General features: G+C 41.7%; 6 protein-coding genes across 6 annotated transcripts; 4 read left to right on the top strand and 2 right to left on the bottom strand.

The window, feature by feature from the left end:
* Positions 1-1,000: 1,000 nt before the first annotated feature.
* EAF02_005752 (uncharacterized protein) lies at positions 1,001-3,374 on the bottom strand (the record flags this gene model as incomplete). The annotated part of the gene is made up of 3 exons (XM_038901800.1): positions 1,001-2,233; positions 2,291-2,857; positions 2,919-3,374. 3 exons carry the CDS (start codon positions 3,372-3,374, stop codon positions 1,001-1,003), a joined length of 2,256 nt encoding a protein of 751 aa, XP_038758017.1.
* A 456-nt stretch (positions 3,375-3,830) lies between these two features.
* Positions 3,831-5,369, top strand: EAF02_005751 (uncharacterized protein; the record flags this gene model as incomplete). The annotated part of the gene is made up of 1 exon (XM_038901799.1): positions 3,831-5,369. The coding sequence occupies one exon, from the start codon at positions 3,831-3,833 to the stop codon at positions 5,367-5,369; it is 1,539 nt and encodes a 512-aa protein (XP_038758016.1).
* Positions 5,370-5,888: 519 nt separating this feature from the next.
* Positions 5,889-8,879, bottom strand: EAF02_005750 (uncharacterized protein). Its single transcript, XM_038901798.1, has 3 exons — positions 7,821-8,879; positions 6,782-7,774; positions 5,889-6,724 (listed from the first exon to the last, which is right to left on the bottom strand). The coding sequence occupies exons 1-3, from the start codon at positions 8,513-8,515 to the stop codon at positions 6,613-6,615; spliced, it is 1,800 nt and encodes a 599-aa protein (XP_038758015.1). The 5' UTR covers positions 8,516-8,879; the 3' UTR covers positions 5,889-6,612.
* Positions 8,880-9,263: 384 nt separating this feature from the next.
* On the top strand, positions 9,264-11,523 carry EAF02_005749 (uncharacterized protein; the record flags this gene model as incomplete). The annotated part of the gene is made up of 2 exons (XM_038901797.1): positions 9,264-10,143; positions 10,190-11,523. The coding sequence occupies 2 exons, from the start codon at positions 9,264-9,266 to the stop codon at positions 11,521-11,523; spliced, it is 2,214 nt and encodes a 737-aa protein (XP_038758014.1).
* A 738-nt stretch (positions 11,524-12,261) lies between these two features.
* EAF02_005748 (uncharacterized protein) lies at positions 12,262-12,717 on the top strand (the record flags this gene model as incomplete). Its single annotated transcript, XM_038901796.1, has 3 exons — positions 12,262-12,394; positions 12,453-12,478; positions 12,550-12,717. The coding sequence occupies 3 exons, from the start codon at positions 12,262-12,264 to the stop codon at positions 12,715-12,717; spliced, it is 327 nt and encodes a 108-aa protein (XP_038758013.1).
* Positions 12,718-18,222: 5,505 nt separating this feature from the next.
* Positions 18,223-20,564, top strand: EAF02_005747 (uncharacterized protein). Its single transcript, XM_038901795.1, has 2 exons — positions 18,223-18,797; positions 18,861-20,564. Exons 1-2 carry the CDS (start codon positions 18,304-18,306, stop codon positions 19,741-19,743), a joined length of 1,377 nt encoding a protein of 458 aa, XP_038758012.1. The 5' UTR covers positions 18,223-18,303; the 3' UTR covers positions 19,744-20,564.
* Positions 20,565-21,646: the final 1,082 nt, after the last annotated feature.

Here is a 21,646-nt window from a genome sequence, read left to right as displayed (position 1 = left end):
ATATTTATAAATCTCTAAATCAATTTCAATCGTTATCATAATCTCATTATTCAAACCCATCACATATATTAAATTGTCTTAAGGTATCTAATTCTTATCATATTATCAAACCGACTAACAATTTGAAATACTCTTGATTCTTCAACTAGATTCCAGCTATCAAGCTATTCTCGTTATTCAAACTCATCACATACACTGAATTGCCTTAAAGTATCTAATTCATCTGATATTCTAACATCAAGTAAAACAATGAGATATCCTCGATTCTCCAAGTCAACTTCATATTTTGAAATATTCTCAATAATCAAATCCATTACATTTATTCAACTATCCTGAGGTATTCAATACATTTGATAGTACAAAGACGATAGAGATATTGGACGCCCTTAATTGTTCAAATCAATATCAAATATTCACAACACTTCATTATTCAAACGCATCTGATAGTACAAAGGCAAGTCAGACAATGAGATATCATTAATTATCAAAGCCAATAGAAATATTTGAATCTTCTTGATTGTCCAAAATCAATTTCAGGTATCTAGGATACTTCACTATATTGAAGTATTTTATAACACAAAGTCAAGGTAGATATTGAGATACTTTCGATTGTTCAAATCGAGTTCAGTCATTCAAATCATTAAATTGTTCAAATTAACTGGATGGATTCAAATATCCGGGGGTATTTACTACAATTCGGGACTTACAAATATATGAAGAATACATTTCATGTCATCTCATGAAGCTTTATGGGATATTGGGACATTCTCAATTATATGCATGAAATTGTGTATAAAAGAAAAGCTGGAGCCTTTACATGGTTTGTCATCATGAGTCAGTAGTAAAATACATCTGATGCAATGTAATGTAGTTAGGTACTCAAAGCATTCGTATCCGCTTGCGTCATGAAGTCTTTCGAGCGATTACTCTCATATGATAGAATATTTAGCAATTTTGAGGTTCATTGATATCGTGAGCTCCGCAGTATACACCCAACCACCTACATATGATGCGCCCTCCTAAGTGTCTTCTCCGCCTCCTCCCTCACCGCGTCCCAAATCCTAAACGTCTCCTCCCACTCCCCCCCACTACTCTTCCCCCACAATTCTCTCCACCATTTCCCCATCTCCTCAAACCCCCTCACACTCTTTATCCTCTCCAAATCCGTCTCAGATCCCTCATAAATAACCGTATCTATCCACAACGTACATAAAAATGCAAAAAGTGAATATCCCTCTATCTCCCTAATCTTCTTCACAAAATCCCGACATAGAACCCTATCACCTTTGAGAAATGAATCCTGCAGATGGATTAGCAAAGCCAGTTCCGTGAAATCAGGCCCGGATTTAATAGTTTCGGTCTGGAGATTCGGAGAAAAGAGCTGCAAGCGCAAGATCTCAAGACTAAGTCCAAGAGTTGAAATTTGGAATCTGTGATCTTCTGAAGCGTTGGGAAATTCTTGGGAACATTGTTTTACAAAAATTGATGTTCCTCTATTCCACGCAAGTAAAGCTCTTCGACGTTCTTCTGTGGGAATCTGGATTTGCGGAACATCTGCTTGACCAGATTTTAAGAGAGCGTCAATCTTATTATTGTGATTCTGTACAATCGTCCACATAAATCCAATCAAGTGTGTAAAACCAGAGAGTTTTTCTTCTTCCGAGACACTCTGTTTGCTGAGATGGTCAAGTATCGCAGCAACACCTCTCCTTTGCGTCTCTTCGTGTGTCCAGAACGAGCTCTCAATCTTAGAACTTTGCAATAATGATATTCCGAAACTTTGGGCGATTTTTCTCTCTTCGGATTCGGCTTGCGCGCCGAGTATCGCGTGAACACTTTCCCGTCTCTCTCTTAGGATTTGATTATCGTGTCCTAATTTATGATCAACGCCTATACGTATAGTTGATACATCTCTAAATTTTATCGGCGTTCTATTTTTTGTATAGATGTCGAAATTCAGACGCACGCCATGGTTGATTGATCGGAAGTGAAACAATTTGTGTCCGAATCTATGTACCATATAATCCCAAAATTCTTTTTGCTGCACATCTTCATAAAACGAAGCCGGTATTGGAAATTTTTCTTGGTAATCAAAGGGGCCAGGGTTCCTTAACGTAATACTCTTCGATCCACAAAGATCCTGACTTTCTACCGATGGCCAAATCGTCTCAAACCAATGTCCATATGGCATTCCTTTTACCGTCGTAAAAGAACGGACCGTGCCACCATTTAACTATAGCCCCCATGATTAGTTCTCAAGACCCCAATTTCGGAAAGAGAAGCAACTCACAGCAACCTCAAAACTAAACCCAGCTTCAGCCAATGGTTCCTCATCAAAAAACCACGGCGGATTCTCATCATCCGGATTCTCCACTCTCGTCCCATCTGTCCTCGGACAAACAAAATTAATCGCATGAATAATCTCATGCACAAGAGTAATAGCAGTTGCCCACTCTACCATTTTCCTCTCCGAAGCAGATAGATCATTTCTGAACAATGATTGTAACCTTGAATAAGCAAGCCATACATAAATCTGCCACTCCTTATTTTCCGCTTCGTGGTATTCCATGTATTGATAATTTGTTACGGTAAGCCCATACACACTATCTGGAAGTGTATCCTCCGGATCAATGGGATATTCAGGACCGCGAGGATCTTCATCGGGTGACATGAAGCCGAATTTGCAATTCCAGTTCTTTTCTAGATCGTCGAATACCTCTTCCATTCTCTGACGAACAAGACTGTAATCTGTGATATTGTATGGAAGAAATGATACCAAATTATCCGGCACTTCATCTTTTGGACGAATCCTCGCTGGATCGATCGGAACTCTTTCACCAAATATCAGAGCTGCGAACTATTATCCAAATCAGCCCTATCCAATAAACCTTATATGCTTCACAGCAGATCGTTCCTACCCATGGTAATGTATACATGCTCATTATATTCCTACTCGCCAATTGCAAAACCGGCTTCAATTTCTCATACACCAACGGATTATGCATTGACCAATCTCCCCTCTGCACCCCATCGATTATCAGCGGATACATATGGTCCCTCGTCAAATCCGGCTGATGAGGTTGTATTTCCCATCTCTCTTGTTGAAAAAGCGGCATGATGGGATTATCCAACGTAGACTCTTTCAAGTGCCTGTCAGTGATAACATCCATATCCGCCAATTCCCGAGCGGTAAATCCATCAAATTGCTCTCGTTGAAAGTCCTCAATTCTATTTCGGAGAACGATTTCTTCAGGATCCATATGTGCTTTGGGGAAAAGAGGGGCGAGGGGTGTAAGCCCTGATATTTGGGGGTTCTCTGACCAGGCGCCATATTTGGGAACATTATGACTTTGGCGAAGGTCGTATCGTAACATGGCTGGCGGCGATTTGGTCTTCGAAAGTTTCCAAAATATCCTGTGGGATGATCTTTTTTCTTGCTGTGGTCGCGCTATACGGTAGATTGCAACGCTTTCCTTTGTTTGATTATGGCAGTTGGTTAGTTGTAATCGCAAAACATAACATCCATCTTTGTTGCATGTACATTAAAGTTACTGTTCAATCAGGAATAATAGAGACAAAGGAGATTTGGGGTTTCCTCAACTCCAGAGCCGAAGTATTGCTGGTATCAAATAGCAAATATGACCCTTTGTTAAGTTGCTAGAGACTAATGAAATAGCTTAAAGAGGAATCGCCGGATCACCCGATCCGGACAAGAAACTAAAATAAAGACCTTCATATTCTCTCGAAGCAAAAACCTCTCCCATTTTCTCCCCATCACAAATCATGAACCCATCCTGTAATTCTTACAGTTGAACAGACTCTCATATACCATGTCTACGATCGGTACCAACAGTTCTTCCCCTAGTCGCCTAACCTTCTTCACTCCCCCCCAATCCCCTAGAACCTCACAACCAAGCACTCGACGAGCTTCCAAAGTCATTACTGCCAGTCCACGAAAAAGAGTTTCCTTCCCCATCTTTCCAGAAGAAATCGAATTACCAAATCGTCAGACCTCATGGCGACAGAAGCTAGCCAACATACCAAGGCTATGGTCTGAATTCAGTACCTCGTTTCGCCATCGCATTTCCATAAGAAGACTCATCAAGGTAATTCTTCTTATCTACGCAACTGTACTTATCATCCGCATCGTTGATATTCGTATCTCCCTGGGGAAGAATCCTTGGTACGAAAGAAAAGAAGAATATACCCACGAGGGAGAGAAAGACTTTCTCCACGAGAGAGAAGAAGAAAATTTTCACGAAAGGAAGCAAGACTTTCAACGCGAAGAGAAGCAATCTGCACATGGATATGATAATCGCGATGGATCTCACTTTTCACACCAACTCGAGCCCTACGAGTTAGTCAGTCCATTGTATGATCTCGCAAATCTAGATATAAGTCCTCAGCTTGATGTCATAAAAGATGCATATTCCGATGCGCGATATGGACTTAACAGACTGAGAGATGGTCTACCAGAACTGTCAAAACCTTCTCCAGGACTAAGTACCAAAATTCGAAGTTTTCGAGATCAGGCCTGGACAGTCTCCGAAGCTATTGGAGGGTTTTCAAAGTTCGTGGATGTTTATATAGGCACCTTTAAGCGAGAAACAGACCATCTGAGGGAACAACTCGCCAAAGTGAAACCTGGAGATGAACTTGCCAATCTAAATCTAGAAGATTGTAGAAAAGCGGGAGTAGTTTGGATCAATCATTATAAACGATTGAAACTAAAGATAAGAAATATGTGGAGGACGAAAGATGTATTTTCAAATATTTTTGACTCAGCCATTAGAGAAAGGAAAAATCTTGAAAAGGCCCTAAGAAAAGCCGAGTCCGGTATGACCAAAGAAGCAAAAAAGCAGGAGTGGAATAATTTTGATTTCCCCTCGGCATACCAATTTCTTGAACGATTTAGTCGATGCAGAACTAAAGACAAAAATTGGGGGGGCTATGAGGAAACGATCAAAGAGTTGATCATATACATTGATGTATCACTCAAGGCTGCTAATGCACAAATCGAAAATTTGATGGCAGAATTCCAGCGGATTTTAAGCGTTGACGAGAATGAAGCAGATGTGGAATCGATCGATTTTCCGACAATTTTCAATCAAATGGAGGCGCTGAATCTTACCTTTGAGAAATATGAGCGGGTCAAAGCCCTGATTGAACGCACGAGAGAGAAGTCGATGAAGGATTTGAGAAGAAGAGCTCATGATTCGAAAGATAGGATTAGATACTATAACTATGTTGCTAGCCAACAAAAAGAGCGTCTTGATAAGCAAATCATGACCCCGAGGGACAGGAAAAGGAAAGAATTTTTGCAGGAGCTGAGAGAAAGAAGAGTCAAGCAGAGTCAGAAAGGGGGGTAAGATTGTCGCATGGCTAAATGAGTCCGGAATCACCCTTGCAAACTTTCGAATTTCCAACTTTCAAAAAGCATTAAATTAAATTTCAGTAGAATCAAAATCGTTCGCTTTCGAGTCAATTGACTAAGTAAAAGTTCATACCCTAACCTACCCATCTAGTATCCACCCCATCTGTGACCACTTTCAATGCATGCATTGCTTGACAAATAAACAATCATCAGATTCTGAGGAGAGAAGAGGCAGTGAAAACAAATTCGAAGGGTACTGAAGTATGAATTAATGAGGACATCAGTGTAGGCAATAGTATACTACAGTGAAACTATGGCGCGTATTAGCATATTGATATTGCAGCTAGTACGTATAGAAAGGAGGTTATACCACTCTCGTACATATTCATATGCCTAAAGAATACTAGCAATATACTGAAATACTGGAATCCAATATAAAATATACATTCCTATCCTAATTAGGTAATAAAATTCCATTCCTGATTTCAAATTGAATGGGAATCCCTTATTTCTAGCCTAATTTGGATAGGAATGTATTATTTATATTGGATTCCAGTATTTCAGTATATTGCTAATAGTATTGAATAACTAAATGATATTGAATACTTTCAGTGGTATTGAATTCTATACCACATACGTACGTATTTCGAAAAAATTCGATACGCACCACTAAACTAACCCGTATACGAAATACGGGAAATACTATTGCCTACACTGGAGGACATCTCCAGAGTCTGATGAATAGCATTTGAAATCGCCCTCCCCATCTTATCACTAGATGCTAGATATCAGATATTTGCAACTGACTCATAGATCCCAGTAGGCAGATAGGTACATCAGCCCGTAAAGTCATAGCCAGCAAGGTACCTGAGCACAATTGACTGTATAGTCACGAGAGCACTTCTCTCTCAGACTATTTGAGCCCCTCTTGATCAATTTCCAACAGCCTGTAGAGACGTGCTCATATTTATATCCACATTTGAATCGTCACAACATTAGCACCATGAACATATCCGAAGAATTCATATGCCATTCGCAATTATAGCTAACAATCGTTTGAGCTCTTCATAACTTCGAGTCTTTCGAAACTCACTGACTAGTACGCTGGGTATATTACCACCATCCATCCATACCAATCATTCCCTTCGTCCTCCCTGAAATCCAATATCAAAGCTAAATGCTTAATAATACACGCTGAAAAGTAGAAGTAGTCTTTCTCTTTGAATCTAAAAGTAATTTTATAGTTTAGGCTTGACGTTATTTGCGCTCGCACTTGCTTCCTTGTTGACAATAATATCGCCAGATTTTGGTCCATTGCCGAAGAAGATGACTTCTACCGTAAGATCATCACTGTACATTTGTCAGCATGGTTTCGTGGAAGGAAACAGCTTAAAGAGCGTAACATACCGGTATCTTCTAGAATAAGGGGCAGGCAGTGACAGTAAAGCGCAAACCATATCCTTATCCTTTCCACCTAATGCATTTCGTACCAAATGTGTGGCGACATTTTTGTCCTCAACAACAAATCTATCACTTTCAGTGACGCCCCATTGACGTTGTCGAATTGGGGCTTTTTGGCCACTGTTACCATCATTTTTACTTGTTTCTACAGGTAATCCTTTTTGCGACGCTGTAAACATTTTAGTCCATGAACTTGCGGAATTTCCATTCGAATCGGCTGAATGTTTATCAATCCATTGTCCAACCAAACCGACTACTTCTTCGTTTGAGAGCATCTCCCAGAGTCCATCTGTAGCCATTACAACAAAGTCTCCACTCTCCGGTTGAATCTTGGTAGTTGTTACTACAGGTTCCGCAGTGACGTACGGTGGGGTTCTGAGAAGGCTGGATGGTGTTCTCCCAAAGAATGATTCCTTTAGCCTCTCTGAAACTTGACGAGTCCATTTATAAGTTGCGTCGCCGAATGCGCGAGTTGGTTCGAGACCTCCCAAGACACGGCCATTTCTAATGACGTGATCCTCTCCAGGATGTAATTTCCTCATCCTGGCTTCTTCATCTTGATTGCTACCAGTTTGATCGATTGATAAAGCTTTAGCAGTCCATTTTCCACTATCGCTTCGTCTTCCTAAGATTGCGCGTGAATCTCCTGTGCATGCAACGCGCAAGAGTCCGGTGTTGGTATCATAGAAGGAAAGGAGCGCGCAAGATCCTGATAATGCTGGAGCTAAGAGTTCTGCTGCGACCAATTTCGAATTGCCTTTCATTACTTTCTGCGCACTTTCATGTACAATCTCATTGTCGAGTCGAGTGAAGCCGGTCTTCATCGCAGCTTCAATGGCTTCGGTAGAAGGGTTTGGAGAGGCTTGGTAGGTAGAATTGAGTTCTCTAGCGACGTAATTGATCAATACTTGTCGTAATTTCGCAGAAGTAGTCCAGCCTCTGTTAAGATGTTAGTGAGTGGTTGTAAATTGGAATAGAAACATACGAGTGTCCATCGAAAACACCCCAAAACATCCAATCCGAGGGTGATTGTCCGGCAATTGCTTCATTGGTTTCAATAATCTTTTCAGAATGATCATCCTCGATTGGGTCATTGCTTGGAATTTGAACGACATCGTATCGCACAACTCCCTTGCCACGACCGACAAAATAAGATTCCTCATTTCGTCTCAATTTTGAAGTTGCTTGCTCTGGTGTTAACATTTCTAAGACTTTTCTTCCAGAATCGTCGGTATCCTTTGAAATTGGACCTTCAATGGTGTCAGTATAAAGACCTTCTGTGCTGACAATTACAGCCTTTCTAGCATCCGCGGTCTCTTCGGGCCCGATCGGTGTTGAATAGATAGTGCTAGTTGAGAAGCCGCGGGATTGTTGTACTGATGAAGTTGGACTGGCTTCTTGAGTGAGAGTTCCGTCTTCGTTGTATGCATACCATGCGCCATATCCAACCAAGCCTGAAACGAAGGCCAGACCAAACCTTCGCCAATACATCGAGGCTGGGATGACGGAACTATGAAGTGGTGAAGCTGATGATGCTGATGATTTGGGAATAGGAGCTCTACCGGAAGAATATCGTGCACTTAGAACATAGTTTGATGGTTGAAAGATGCTTCCACGGGTGCTACGAAGAGCAGGTAATTGTCTCGCCGTGCGAATCGCTTTTAAGGCTACTCGACGCATTGGAAATGAAGATTTCTAGTATTTAGGAAAATCCAAAGTTTTGAGTTCCTGGGGGGGTTTAGCTAAGCTTGATTTCCGAGATAACGCTTTGGTAGTACCCCGGATATTGCCAGGACCGTGAGAGGGGTGGTTGGGCGGACGGTATTGATATGTATTTGATATTACGACAATTGAGAGGATGATAATGGTAGCAGGTAGAGGAAAGGTGATAAAGACCAAAAGACGACGACCTAGTATTCTTCTTATCAATATAAGATACTGGGTAGGTGGGTATTGGTAGATATTCTTAATATTTTGTTGAGCAAGTACAACCGTGAACGACTACGATACCAGGCACTACTATATACAAGACAAGTACCACTTTACTAGGTCTGTGTATCAGAGTCTGCGAGGTCTTCCACGGTTGCTCTTACCAGCAGTAAAATGGATCTGCTCTCTGCTTAATAAGCCGAAACATGACCAATCAAACAATTAGGTAAGCAATCTCTATCGGTCCACCAGGTGGTCTACCAGTCTATCAACCCCCACTAGCTCGAGACTATGAGATGTAGGTAATAAGTGGTAAGTGAAGCAAATGCGTCATTCCCCGTTCAATTTTTATTGGAACAGATGAATGATTCTAGAATAGAATAGGACCGCTATTTTTCACAATCGCATTTATTGCCACTTTTATCCTCACAGTTCTACGCATACATCTTGATTTTCATTGCTATTATTCAGATAACAACTGCCCTCCCCCTCCCTCATTATGTCGAGTAGACAATTACGAAAGTTACAACAACAACGCGAGCTGGAACAGCAAGCCAAACTTCAAGCTCAAGAGGAAGCGGCAGAAGAAGAAGAAGAATCCGATGAAGAGCCACAACCTTCACAATCAAAACCCAGCCTGTTTGCGAATTTTGCAGCGTTAGAAGACTTAGAAGACGATGACGAATCGAAGGGCATTGATGATGATGAAGAACCGGCGGAAGAAGAATTGAGCGAACCTTCTCCAGTTGTGACCGCGAAGAAACCCAAAAAACCAAAGAAAAAGAAGAAGGCGAAGAATGCTGGAAAAGGGAAAGACTCCGCAAAAGCTGCTGAAGCTAAACCGAAGAACGATTTGGATGACATTGACCAAGCTTTGAAAGAGTTGAATTTGAAGAATCCAAATGCTACGAATATGACGAGTTCAATCGAAGTGGATGAAGAATACGAAAGAGTTTGTTTTCTCTTGGGTATCAACACGCAGCATCTCAAAGTTGCAAACGAAATGCGAAGCTTATTTGGACGAGCTGCTACAGAGCCAAATGAAGATCCTGGAGGACCTACTGGCCGCGGAGCAAGAAGAAGGCAACATAATCAAGAAATGGATTTGGAGACAGTCTTGAAGGGACACCATCAACCTGGCAAAGGTCTTCCAGAACTTACCTTGCGACGTAACCTCTTTATACAGGGGAAGGATGAGTGGCCAAAATCTAGCTCGGGTGGATTAACGATGGAAGTCGTCGAAAACCAAGATGTGGTTGATGGCACCATAGAATACAGATTTGTACATGATCAATCATACCAATCTGTGCAGGCAACATTTCAAGGTCTGGTTGAAATGGGTGATCCCCAAAATCTTATTAGATTCATTGTGAGATATCGTGAGTACAATCTATACTTCACGTAGCTTTGACTGACCCATGATAGCGTACAACATTTCACTCCTTCTCCAAGTCAGCAAGATTGCCAAAAATCAAGGAGACCATTCTCTAGCATCGGATCTTGTTGAGAGAGCTCTTTTTACATTTGGTCGAATATCTTTATCATCCTTTGGTACTAAATTGGCCAAAGGTAAAGCTCGATTAGATTTCAGTAGACCAGAGAATCGAGAACTTTGGTTGGCTGGATATCACTACATAAAATCTCTCATCATGAAGGGAACTTACCGAACTGCTTTTGAATGGGCAAAACTGCTCTTGAGTTTGGATCCCGAAACTGATCCATATTGCATGAGATGGATGATACACCATCTTGCTTTACGTGCACATGAGTTTCAGTGGCTTTTGGACTTTGCCGCCAGTCGAAATATACCCGAGTGGGCAAACACAATAAGTTACGCCAAACCATCATTTGCTCTGGCCGCGCAACAACTTAAGGACGCGGTTAAATGTAGAAGTCTTCTATCGGAATCTATGCAACAGGTACCTTGGCTGTTCTGTCGACTATTTCAAGAACTAAACCTTGACGCACCTCCGTCAATTTGGGGATCGCAACCACCAACTGCGTCTGATACTTTCTTCACGCAACTATATGTTCTCCAAACAAAAGACCTTTGGAATACTACCGAGTCTACTGCATTACTCATGGAAATTGCGCATACAATTGATAAGCCCGATTTATCGGAAGCCCCCCTCCTCTCGGATCTTAGGGAATTAAATCTTGATGTTGTAAGATTTGTTTATTTGGAAAATCAACCAGATTTGATGAGTCTCGTTCCATCAAATCTCCTCCACAGAAGCAACAACTCAGATTCAGATCCATTACCACCTTATTCGAATACCATCTCCTACCCATCTCAAAGAAGAACTCTGGGAAATGAGCACGAACCCGTTGAAGATAGATTTAATGATCCGCTCGCGGCTCTCGCACGACTCATGCCAGGGTTTCCAGGATTAGAAGCATTCCGAGCCCGTGGAGTAGGGGATGACGATATCGATGGTGGCGGTGAATCAGAGGATGAAGCAGACGCACTTGAACGATTAAGAAATTTTGCGGAAGGATTACCGGAAGGGGAACTGGAGGGAGACGCTGAAGAAGGATCAGAAGGACAACCACGTGGACCATCACTTTCTGCAGCTTCAAGAATTTTGCAATATCTCGGCTTTTGGAGAACACCGGAAGACTTCGACAACTCCGAATATGAGGAGGACGACAATGATTCAATACCTGCATTGAGTCACCCAGAGGGACAAGATGTGGACCATAGGCAGCCACGTGTTGAAGATGCGGACGACGATGAAGAAACGCCTGGTTTGACTTGAATGGAAATATTCGCGTCTGTATATTACAGCTAGAGCAATTTTAGAGTGAAGAGTATGATCTTTCTTCAGCGCAAATCAGATGTGTATTACTCGGACCTGTGATACCAGTGCGCACAAACGTTGAACCTGCATTTACAATTGCATGTTGTAGGTTATGATGCACGTTCAGAAGACGTAATTGTGTAATTAAATAGCTTCAACCCCAAAGCGTTTTCAGATAACCCTTCTTACCCATTGCCTCCTGTGATACCCGCTCCCAATATTAAACCATCAATATCGATATTAGGAAAGCGGGATTCGACCCCTTGAAAAACATGCTCACAATATCCCATAACATCTCACACCACCGAAAAAGCAATATCCGTCCGTGATGGTACTCCATTCCATAATCCCCGTTTGTGTGATGACCACTCGACTCAGCCAGTCAATGAATGATCTGTTCTGAGCAAGTTTCATCCTTGTTTGGCGCCAGGCCAGGGTCCATCGGCTTTGTGATTTCTAAGCGAGCGCATTGCGTTATCAGTGCAGGTGCCCCTCAGCCTTTTCGCAGCTTCGAAAGTGTTATAAGGATCCGTCGTCGCATCCTCTTTCTCTCGTTACTTTCCATACAACAATAAACTCGATTTTTTACTTTAATACATCGCATACCTACGTCTACGAATTAAGATTCATTCTTTGTTCATAACCTCATTTACATCCTCGAAGATACGATAAGAACAGACACATAAATCAAACATAATGGCAGACACCGGAGTAAACACACCAGCTTCTTTGATCGCAGAGGAGGGCGAACATACATACAAGTTCAACATTTCGATGAGCTGTGGAGGATGCTCTGGGGCTGTTGATAGAGTTTTGAAGAAATTGGATGGTGAGTTTTGTTTTGTTTTCTTGTTCTCTGATATCATACTCTTCTCTGTTTCGCGCAGGTAAAACATGGGCGTCGCGCAGCTTGGTGTCGCATATCTATCAACTATCTTGATCATAAATCTTAGCATAAAAGAAGATCACTGACGAAGAGAATAGGTTGTCCGCGCATACGAAGTCAACCTCGAAGGTCAAACCGCAACGGTCATCGCAAAGCCGGAGTTGGAATTCGATACTGTGTTGGAGAAGATTGCAAAGACGGGAAAGAAGATTAATACGGCGGAGGCGGATGGTGTGAGCAAGGATGTTGGTGTTAAGACTGAATAAGGGGTTAGAGAGAAGGAGAGGAATGGATTTTCGAGGGTTTGATGGGTAGATGATGGCGGATGATGGGATACACATACGTTACGTATGGGGTAGAAAGATACTGGTAGATTGAGATACAGATTGCGCGGGTATCTAATAGATGTGGAGGATCAATACGAAATTATGACCTACATTTACTGTGTTCTGGTAATGTTCGGTATGGTGTGCTGGGTGTTACTTTACATTTCCTTTCAGTACAATTTCCGTGTGTCATATCAAGGACTGGACGTCGAGAGGGGAGAGAATCTCGCTGATAAGACGATGACTGGTAGTACCAGCCCATTCCCTCAAGAATATAGACGGCTCTACGAGTCTGCCTTCTCCGAAACACGACCACCAAAAACAATTGCTATGAATAATGGGTCGCGCCAAATTTTTACTGCGGATACATATAATATGTGATCACGCGATCTTCGCGAATGGGAGCAGTATATAAATGCTCGTCGCTGCACTTAAAATAATTAACAGCTACTCTCAGGATTGAAATACAGAGCCAGGGAATAATCAATCACTGTGGTGATCTATCTTGTAGCATTTATTCCTACGAGTAATGCATAGTATTTTGCTTGATTCTGCTGTCTTTGTTTGTGCTCTCCCCCCTCCCCTGAGTGTTGCTTTTGTCGTTGAGAAATTATTTCTACTGTCGTTTAAAGTAAGATACCTAAGATATTACATTTACTACTCTCATCTCTTCCCAATATCATCCCGCAATCAAGTGGATGTATGTGAGATAGGTTGCGAAAACAAGTGCTTGCGCACCTTGCGTACGGATTTGGATGCGGAGATGAGTTTACGATGTATTGGCTTTGCAACGCAGACTTTGGGCCTAGAAATACTATCGCTGGGTGCTGAAGTGTTTTTTGCTGTTTGTGTATGTATGTATGTTTGGAGAGGTCTTTTATGTGAATGGTTTGAGGATGTGTGGGGTTGGATGGTAATGGGGTTGATAGAGAAGGGGGGGGGGGGGGGGGGGTTGATATTCACTGGGCAGAATCTGAAGCTACCTACCTTCGTATTTCGCTCTTCTTGGGAAGATTCAAAATTGAAGGGCATGATAATCGTCTCTTGAGAATCATAATCAATGATCTATCTAGATTTCTGAGTGAATTCACGATCTCCAAATTTGGTTCCCACCTTCTTCGATGATTCACATACCAAACCGTCAACGCGTGCTTAATTTTTCCTTTGCTTTCTTGTGGATGGGATTCACCGATAATGAGAATGAATAAGATGGGGTAAGATATTTCCTTGTTTAAAATTCAAGGGGGAGAGAGAGAAGCTTTTATATCTACATATATATATTGCGTCAACGAGAAAGGAGAGTTCCATGTTTGTCGGACAGAAACTTGTGGATCGTTCTAGTGGGAGATTTGGTGGGTTGTGAAACTGGGCTTGAGGATTTTTGTATGGGAGTGAGTGGTGTAGGTAATGTGCGGAGGGTAGAGAAAGGAGAGATGATGAGATGACCAGGGACGGGGGAAATTTGGGTCGGACGGCGTGCGTTGATTGTTGTTGTTGTTAGTGTTGTTTTGTTTTATTTTTATTGGATTTGAATCTTTTTTGTCGCTGTTGTTTTCTTCATCTCAAAATGGCAGTCACAAATTATTAAAATCGCATCGGACTAGATACTGAAAAGCAGCAGTCGAGAAGAAACAGATATTTTATGCAGAACATTCACTGCAAGTCGCGAAGAATATAGCAGATGTCGTTTCGAGCGCTGCTCCAGTTCATACTTGAGAAGAGATAGCATGAGACGTTACTTTATACCTGCTCACGATTGAAAATACTCCTCCTAGAGAATATTAGTAATAGATGTTATAGTGTATGCACGATTCTCCGAACTTACAGCCTCTCTTTCGTGTTTTGCCTTGACAGCGACAATGACTCTGGTCCATTCTTCCTCTTCCCGTGTATTTCCTCTTTCCGTGTATTGATTTGATTGTCTATTTAACCTACCGGGCGGGGGCTGCATTTCGATCTATCGAGTTGTTCTCAAAGAGTGAATGATTCGCTGGGTTGAGTAACTATTCATACCGAGGTACTCGGTGATAGAATACTAGGTGACTAGTTTGCGTTTTCCTTGGGAAGTGTGTTATTCAATTTCTGCTCAATATTCTCCCAGTGCTCAGTACTACCTATATAAGAGACATAGGAAGAGATCTTAGACTCCCTATAATCTCCTCTAGCCATTTTATAGGTCTGTCGCTCAAGGATTCCTGTGCGGAGAAATAGAGCTTACTTTAGGATTGTTGGGGGGTAGCGTTGTGAGTTACTATGTATTGCAGATTTTGATCTGGGGGAGTTGAGATTTTGATATTGTTGTTGTTTTAGCCGGTGTTGTCTGTTGTGTTTTCCCATAGTTGTCATTCTGTCCATAATCGACACTTCCATTCACTTATCATCACTGCACTTCATACAATTTGCCACCATACCGTACTGGTGGATAGCTAAGTAGAGAGATATAATAGTATACCAGATTCTTCCATTCTATTGGTCCGGTGCTTCAAATACACATGAGTCCATGAGCTTTTTTCTTGGGCCTCTTCCTATACTAGATTATGGGTTTTCGATTGATGTCCGAGAAAGCCTTTTTGTACTTGGATGTTGATTTTTTTTTTGGTGAGATATAGATTTTGTATTGTCTTGAGCGGCTATCGCTGGGGGGGGGTTGGGGTGGGTAGATGGGAGATGTTTGATATCGCTACATATCATTCCGAGATCTTACTTCATTTGCTGGTATATAAAAATCTCTAATCTTGAATTCAAATTTATTAACTCGATCAGCTACGCGCAACAAAAGTTCAGGGGGATTTCGCTGCGCTGCGCCTTTTGGAAGCAGTCTTGTCTTCGAGCTTGGCGGCTGTATTTCTGTTCATTGGGTTTGAGTTACTAATTCAGCCGTATGTGAAGTGCGCAGTCGCTCTAGGGCGATTCAAAGCAGGTGAAAGTAATTCTTCCTGTTGTCGAAGCGTTTTTGCTTTTGTTTTCGTCAATCTTTGTCATTTACTGTTGTTCATTTACTGCCTTGACAAAATTCCCATATCCACTCAAGGAGGCAGAATTACCAAACTGCCACGGTATCATGGACTTTTTCTCGGGGAATTCAATTATCTTCGCGGGATTTTTTTCTTTCGGTCTGTCGCCATGGCATAAAAACATTGTCCGTGTATGCTCGCTGCTCTCGCTGCAAGTTCGGAAGGGGGGTTTATATTCGTTTCTTGGGTTTATTCGAGTGGATTTCGTGTGGATGAGTAGATTGCCATTTTTGTCTGTTCAAACAATGCGAGTCTTGGAATCGGTCAGCGACATTTTGTCGACGCCCCAGAGTAGCGGCCTCAAACTTGAGTACTTAACACCCGGATCAAAAGACTGAAGATAATAAAACAAAGCTTGTACTCCTCTCAATAATTGCAAGCAATAAAAGAAGTCTCGCATTTCTTCGACTTGGTCTTGCAATTCATACAGAAAGGGGCTTCTGGAACCATCCCCTGTCTATTAGTTGATTTATGCTTGAATCTCCACATTTGATCATCTTATCTTTTTATATCAATGTGTCGTTTAGTTATCGTTGTTTTCAATTCTCATTTGGGTTGCCATTCTGACTATTCTAGTCAGTGATTGAATATGATTAGTCTACCATCTCAAGTTCTCTCGTTCTCTTTATGTCAGTAGAGGCTCAAATCATTTTAAGTTCATTGAGAGGATCTAGGTACAATCTACTGTAGCTGTGTTGGTCAACCCTTGATTCTATTCGCAGAGTGTTTGAGATTTACTTGTTCTTAGGGTGCCCGTGATTACAGCGTGTTTTTACATCTCAATCCTGCACCGAAAAGCGCTACCACCCGAGCCACCATCAGCTTACCTCCTCCGGTGGGTATGCCTTCAGCATCCAGCAGCTTTTTCACATCATACCTTCAAGCGTTGAAATCTTCAAATGAACACAGGTAATATCCATTCCTGATATTCCCCTTTCCATCACCATTTTCCACCATATAGATCTCAACACAAGCATCCTATATAAGCTCTCAAACCCACGTCGTTGTCACATACGACCATAGACTGAAGAGACTTGGCATCCCGTCCGCTCTGCCACACACAAGCTTCAGATCGGTAGATTAGTAGTTGGGTGGGTGACCACCAGCGAATCCCTACTGTTGTATGTTTTTTTGGCAATTTTTCTTTTTTGGAAAATTTTGAGAGGAGGGCGACGGAGGGGTGGGCTTCCTTCGTGCTCACTACCTACTATCGCTTGCAGTTGACGATTGAGAAGGGCACAAGAGAGAAACTACTCATTAAGAGCCACTCTTTTGTACACTCGGTATGTGTTAGCTTGTTTGTTTTACTTTGCGATGCCTGAAGTGGTCATGAACGTCGGCGGAATTGAATGAAGATAGGTTATGCAAAACGACTTCTGCCACAATGCAAGATCATGAGCTAGAAGAACGCTTGTGTGTTCGCCATTTTCTGCTTCTATTGGAAATGTAGAAACGATGAGTTAAAGATCAATGTATAGCGTGAGAAAAAGTTATGTTGGACATGATTTTACTAATGATTTTACACCATTGACGGGAGTCGATAACTGGGTGAGCGGCTAGACGAGGAAGAGATTCAAAAAATCATCGAATCATTACAATAACCAGACGATAATGTCGTGATCAACCAGACTGGTATTCGGATTATGATCGGAATCAGTTCAGTCAGAGCACACCCTTCCTGCCGAAACTTCGACATCAATATTGGCTCGTGTGTCCTTCCCAAAAGCCTACTGCATGCTCGACTGTAAGGTCATCAAGATAGCTTCAATGCCCACAATGATTGTGATTGGCAGATGAAACAATAGGATAAATCAAGATAGAACAGATGCACGTAGATGATCCAAGAAAGATAAACAGTAAAGGCATGAACAATGTGGGACTTGGTTGGACTTGACACTAACGAATGTGACCTAACAACCTAGCATGGCAAATTCCCTGGCAACTTGACTTCAATTCTATTCCGCTTTCATAAATCATGAGTTCAAGCTGTAGACAAAGTCTTCGTGGCAGGATTCAAGGATGCTGGAAGTGTAAGCCTTGCAACTACCCAAAAGAACATTATCCCTTGTGCTTTCCAGATGCCATGATAACAGTGCATAGCGGACTCTCACTTGTTAGACTCATCAATTGTTGCAATATTGTATAATAATAATAATAATAATAATAATGGCAAAAGGGTCCTCAAACTGCTATAAAACAAGAAAAACCTTATTCTAGTACAGTAATTCATAACTTATTTGCCACGAACCCTTATTAAAATCGTTAACCCTTTATTAATAAATAGCGCTTGCATTTAAAACGTTCCCTTAGCACCGGATATAACGGCAACGGCCCACTTCCGAACCTCGGTAGTTTCCCCGCAAAAGTTACCCCAGAAATGAACATGATAAGGCTCTCTAATCAACTCCATTTCTCATTTATAAATCTGTACCGCAACTTCACAATTCGTTTCTTGCACGATTGAAATCACAGTAATAAGTGCAACTTGTTCTGAATCATACATAATCTCAAAATGGTTATCAAGCGCAATGAACCATGTTACGTCCTAGGCGTCGGCATGACCAAATTCATCAAACCAAGGGGTAAAGTCGATTACACTGAGCTTGGTTTTGAAGCTGGTATCAAGGCTATGCTTGATGCACAAATCAATTACGACGATGTTGACCAAGGAGTGGCATGTTATTGTTATGGAGATTCGACCTGTGGACAACGTGTCTTTTATCAATTCGGAATGACCCAGATCCCAATCTACAACGTGAACAACAATTGCTCAACAGGCTCAACAGGATTGGCTTTGGCAAGAAATGTCATTAGTCATGGAGGTGCGGACTGTATATTGGTGGTTGGGTTCGAAAAGATGAATCCGGGTTCGCTGCAGAGTTTCTGGAATGATCGTAGTAATCCGACTGGCACAACGGGAGAAATGATGCGTGCCACTAGAGGCGTCACGAATGCACCCGGGGCTGCGCAAATGTTTGGTAATGCAGGTCGGGAATATATGGAAAAGTATGACTATCACTACTCGATATCTGATGGCGTAGCAAAAAGCTAACTCCTCATCACAAATAGGTATGGTGCCAAAAATGAAGATTTCGCAGAGATTGCGAGAGTGAATCACGAGCATTCACAACGAAATCCATACTCTCAATTCCAGGATGTATATACTCTGGAACAAGTCATGAAAGCTCCCATGATTCATGAGCCTCTCACAAAATTGCAATGCTGTCCCACATCAGATGGAGGAGCCGCAGCTGTTCTAGTTTCACAAGATTTCCTCGATGCCCGCCCACATCTAAAAGAACAAGCTGTATTGATCGCAGGTCAATGCATGGCTACTGATGCTCCATCTTTATTCTCCAAATCCGCAATCGATCTTATGGGTTTTGAGATGACACAATTTGCAGCAAAGACTGCCATGGAGGAAGCAAAGGTCACACCTGCAGACATCAAGGTCTGCGAGTTGCATGATTGTTTCTCAGCCAATGAGATGATTGTTATCGATTCTTTGGGTCTTTCCCCACCAGGAAAGGCTCATGAAATGGTGAGAGCGGGAGATATTACATATGGCGGCAAGATGGTCATCAACCCCTCCGGAGGATTGATCTCAAAGGGTCATCCACTCGGAGCCTCAGGAATTGCACAGTGCGCTGAGCTTGTCTGGCATCTTCGTGGATGGGCAAACAACCGATTGGTTGATGATACGAGAGTAGCTTTACAACACAATCTTGGATTGGGTGGCGCCGTTGTGGTGACTGTCTACAAGCGTGCCGATGGAAAAACAAATGCTCCTGTTGATTCTGCCGAAGTTGGAAAGAAGAATAAGTTGGGGTACAATCCAGCTGTCGAGGCAAAGGGATTCACAGAGCAGCAAGCTACCAGTGTGAGGAGTAAGACGAAGACTAGTGCTTGGGCTTTGGGTGACGTGGAGAAGAAGGTGGAAGCGAGGTTTTGAATTTCCGAAACATGTTCTTTAATGATCCAATACCCTTGTTTGCAATTATAGCTCATCATATCAATCTTTCAACCTTCCTTAATTACATTGCGTACTTTGACTATCTTCTTCATTCATTAAGTGTGATAAGGTCGTAGTTCACTGGCGGGAATTGCTCTCTCCGACATCCTTCATACATGATATACATGGTCGAGATAATCGACGGCGCTTATAATCATTACCGATTTTTTTATCAGGAATTTATCATTTTCAATTAATGTGCATTCCTACTGCTATTCTTGCTTCCATCCTTCATAACCTATGGAGCATTTTCGAGTATTAGAAACACTGCAGAAAACATGTCACGAATTCTTAAGCTACATACCTCCTTCTCACTCACCCCTCAGGGTATGCTAGATATTCGGTTTTTTTCCGATAAGCAGATCAATTCTTCGTCGCCTCTATTTTATAGCCAGGACGTGGAATTCTAGTGGTGTATATCAAATACGGCGTTGGGTTTCTCAAGCTGTGCATTAAGTTTCTCCCATCTTCGTTCTGAGTAGTGAATGCTTTTTGAGGAGACATTTTGAAATTATAAGTAGCGCGTATCTCGTTCTATATTGATTCTTTAAACTTTTTATGAGCTGCTGATAACCTTAAAAGGTTCTTGTATATAGTAAACTATGCTGCAAGGAATTTCAGCTTCTGTAGCACGTCTCTGGTGAAATAAATTATGCTACCCTAATCCATGCTTTCTATTCTAGAATAGTAGGTTTATTTTAGATAGACATATTATAATATTGACCACCATTGAAAGTGGCTGTTGTCACGCACTACCTTTCTCACTATCGATGATCCGTCTTTTCAATCATGCTTGTCGAAATCATATACTCAACACGTTATCAATCAATAATTCAGTATTAGAGTCCAGCGAGTGACGCACAAATTGACGAAGATAATCTAGTAATGTGGACAGAAAGTATTCAGCCAGGCTTGAGTTCCTCGGTTGTTATGTTCTGGTATGGAACGGGTGTTTGAGGGGCAGATTGAAGGGGGTTGATACCATTGAAAGATTATATTAAAGGGATGGTGTAATCGAAACTGCCTTGCTGCCAGATCCTATTATTATCATTACCATAATCAGTTTGTTGATGGTCTCGTAGGTCTTGAGATGCATGTGATTCTCTTTTAGAAAGACCGTGACATACTGTTGTGATCATGTTGCTAAATTCCACGTCGTCTGCGTACAATTCCTTCTCGATAATGCTTGGATGTTGTGGTTTTGCTGTTATAGAATTTATCAGAAAAGTAAGAACATTTTATAGTCTAACATTTATGTGAGCTTGGAATGCAAAAAGGTGGAGTTACCGCTTTTTGCTCGATGATCAAAATTGTCATTTTACACACTCGCTCGGCAGGTTCTGGATCCAGAATACTAGAAGAAAAATAAATTATATAAATGATCTATAGGTTCCCGTTTCGGTACTCAAATAACGTTTTCACAAGATGGTCATTCCTTACTCGGATCGGGGAAAATAATCAAATCTGTCATTTCATTCGATCCCTCAAATTGGACGTACACTTTTTGGTTCAAAAAGCAAGTATCTATATCGCGGCTTGTTGTCAAATTCTACTGGAATCATCACTACTACCGTAACTATTAAACGTCTTACCTCCATCTCTGCTATCGAAGATTTCCGCTGCGAAGATATGACTTTATTGCTATATTTCTTCCGCTCTTATACCGCTCACAAATAATCTACTCGGAGATTGGAACTGACTGAGACTAGAGTGGAAATTGAGCTCCTAGAGCAGACGGATGAAATTCAAATGCAAAGTTGATTGCTTTGCGCAATTTGATCTGTCATTTTACGGCAATGTCTTTGTTGCATGAGATTTTGCTGAATTAATAAGCGTTTGATCT

Source organism: Botrytis sinoallii (genome assembly GCF_014898435.1).
Source record: "Botrytis sinoallii strain Bc 23 chromosome Unknown BSIN_009, whole genome shotgun sequence".
In the NCBI taxonomy this organism is placed as follows: Eukaryota; Fungi; Ascomycota; class Leotiomycetes; order Helotiales; family Sclerotiniaceae; genus Botrytis; species Botrytis sinoallii.
The sequence above is the reverse complement of the archived record's forward strand: the minus strand, read 5'-3'. Positions and strand labels throughout refer to the sequence as shown.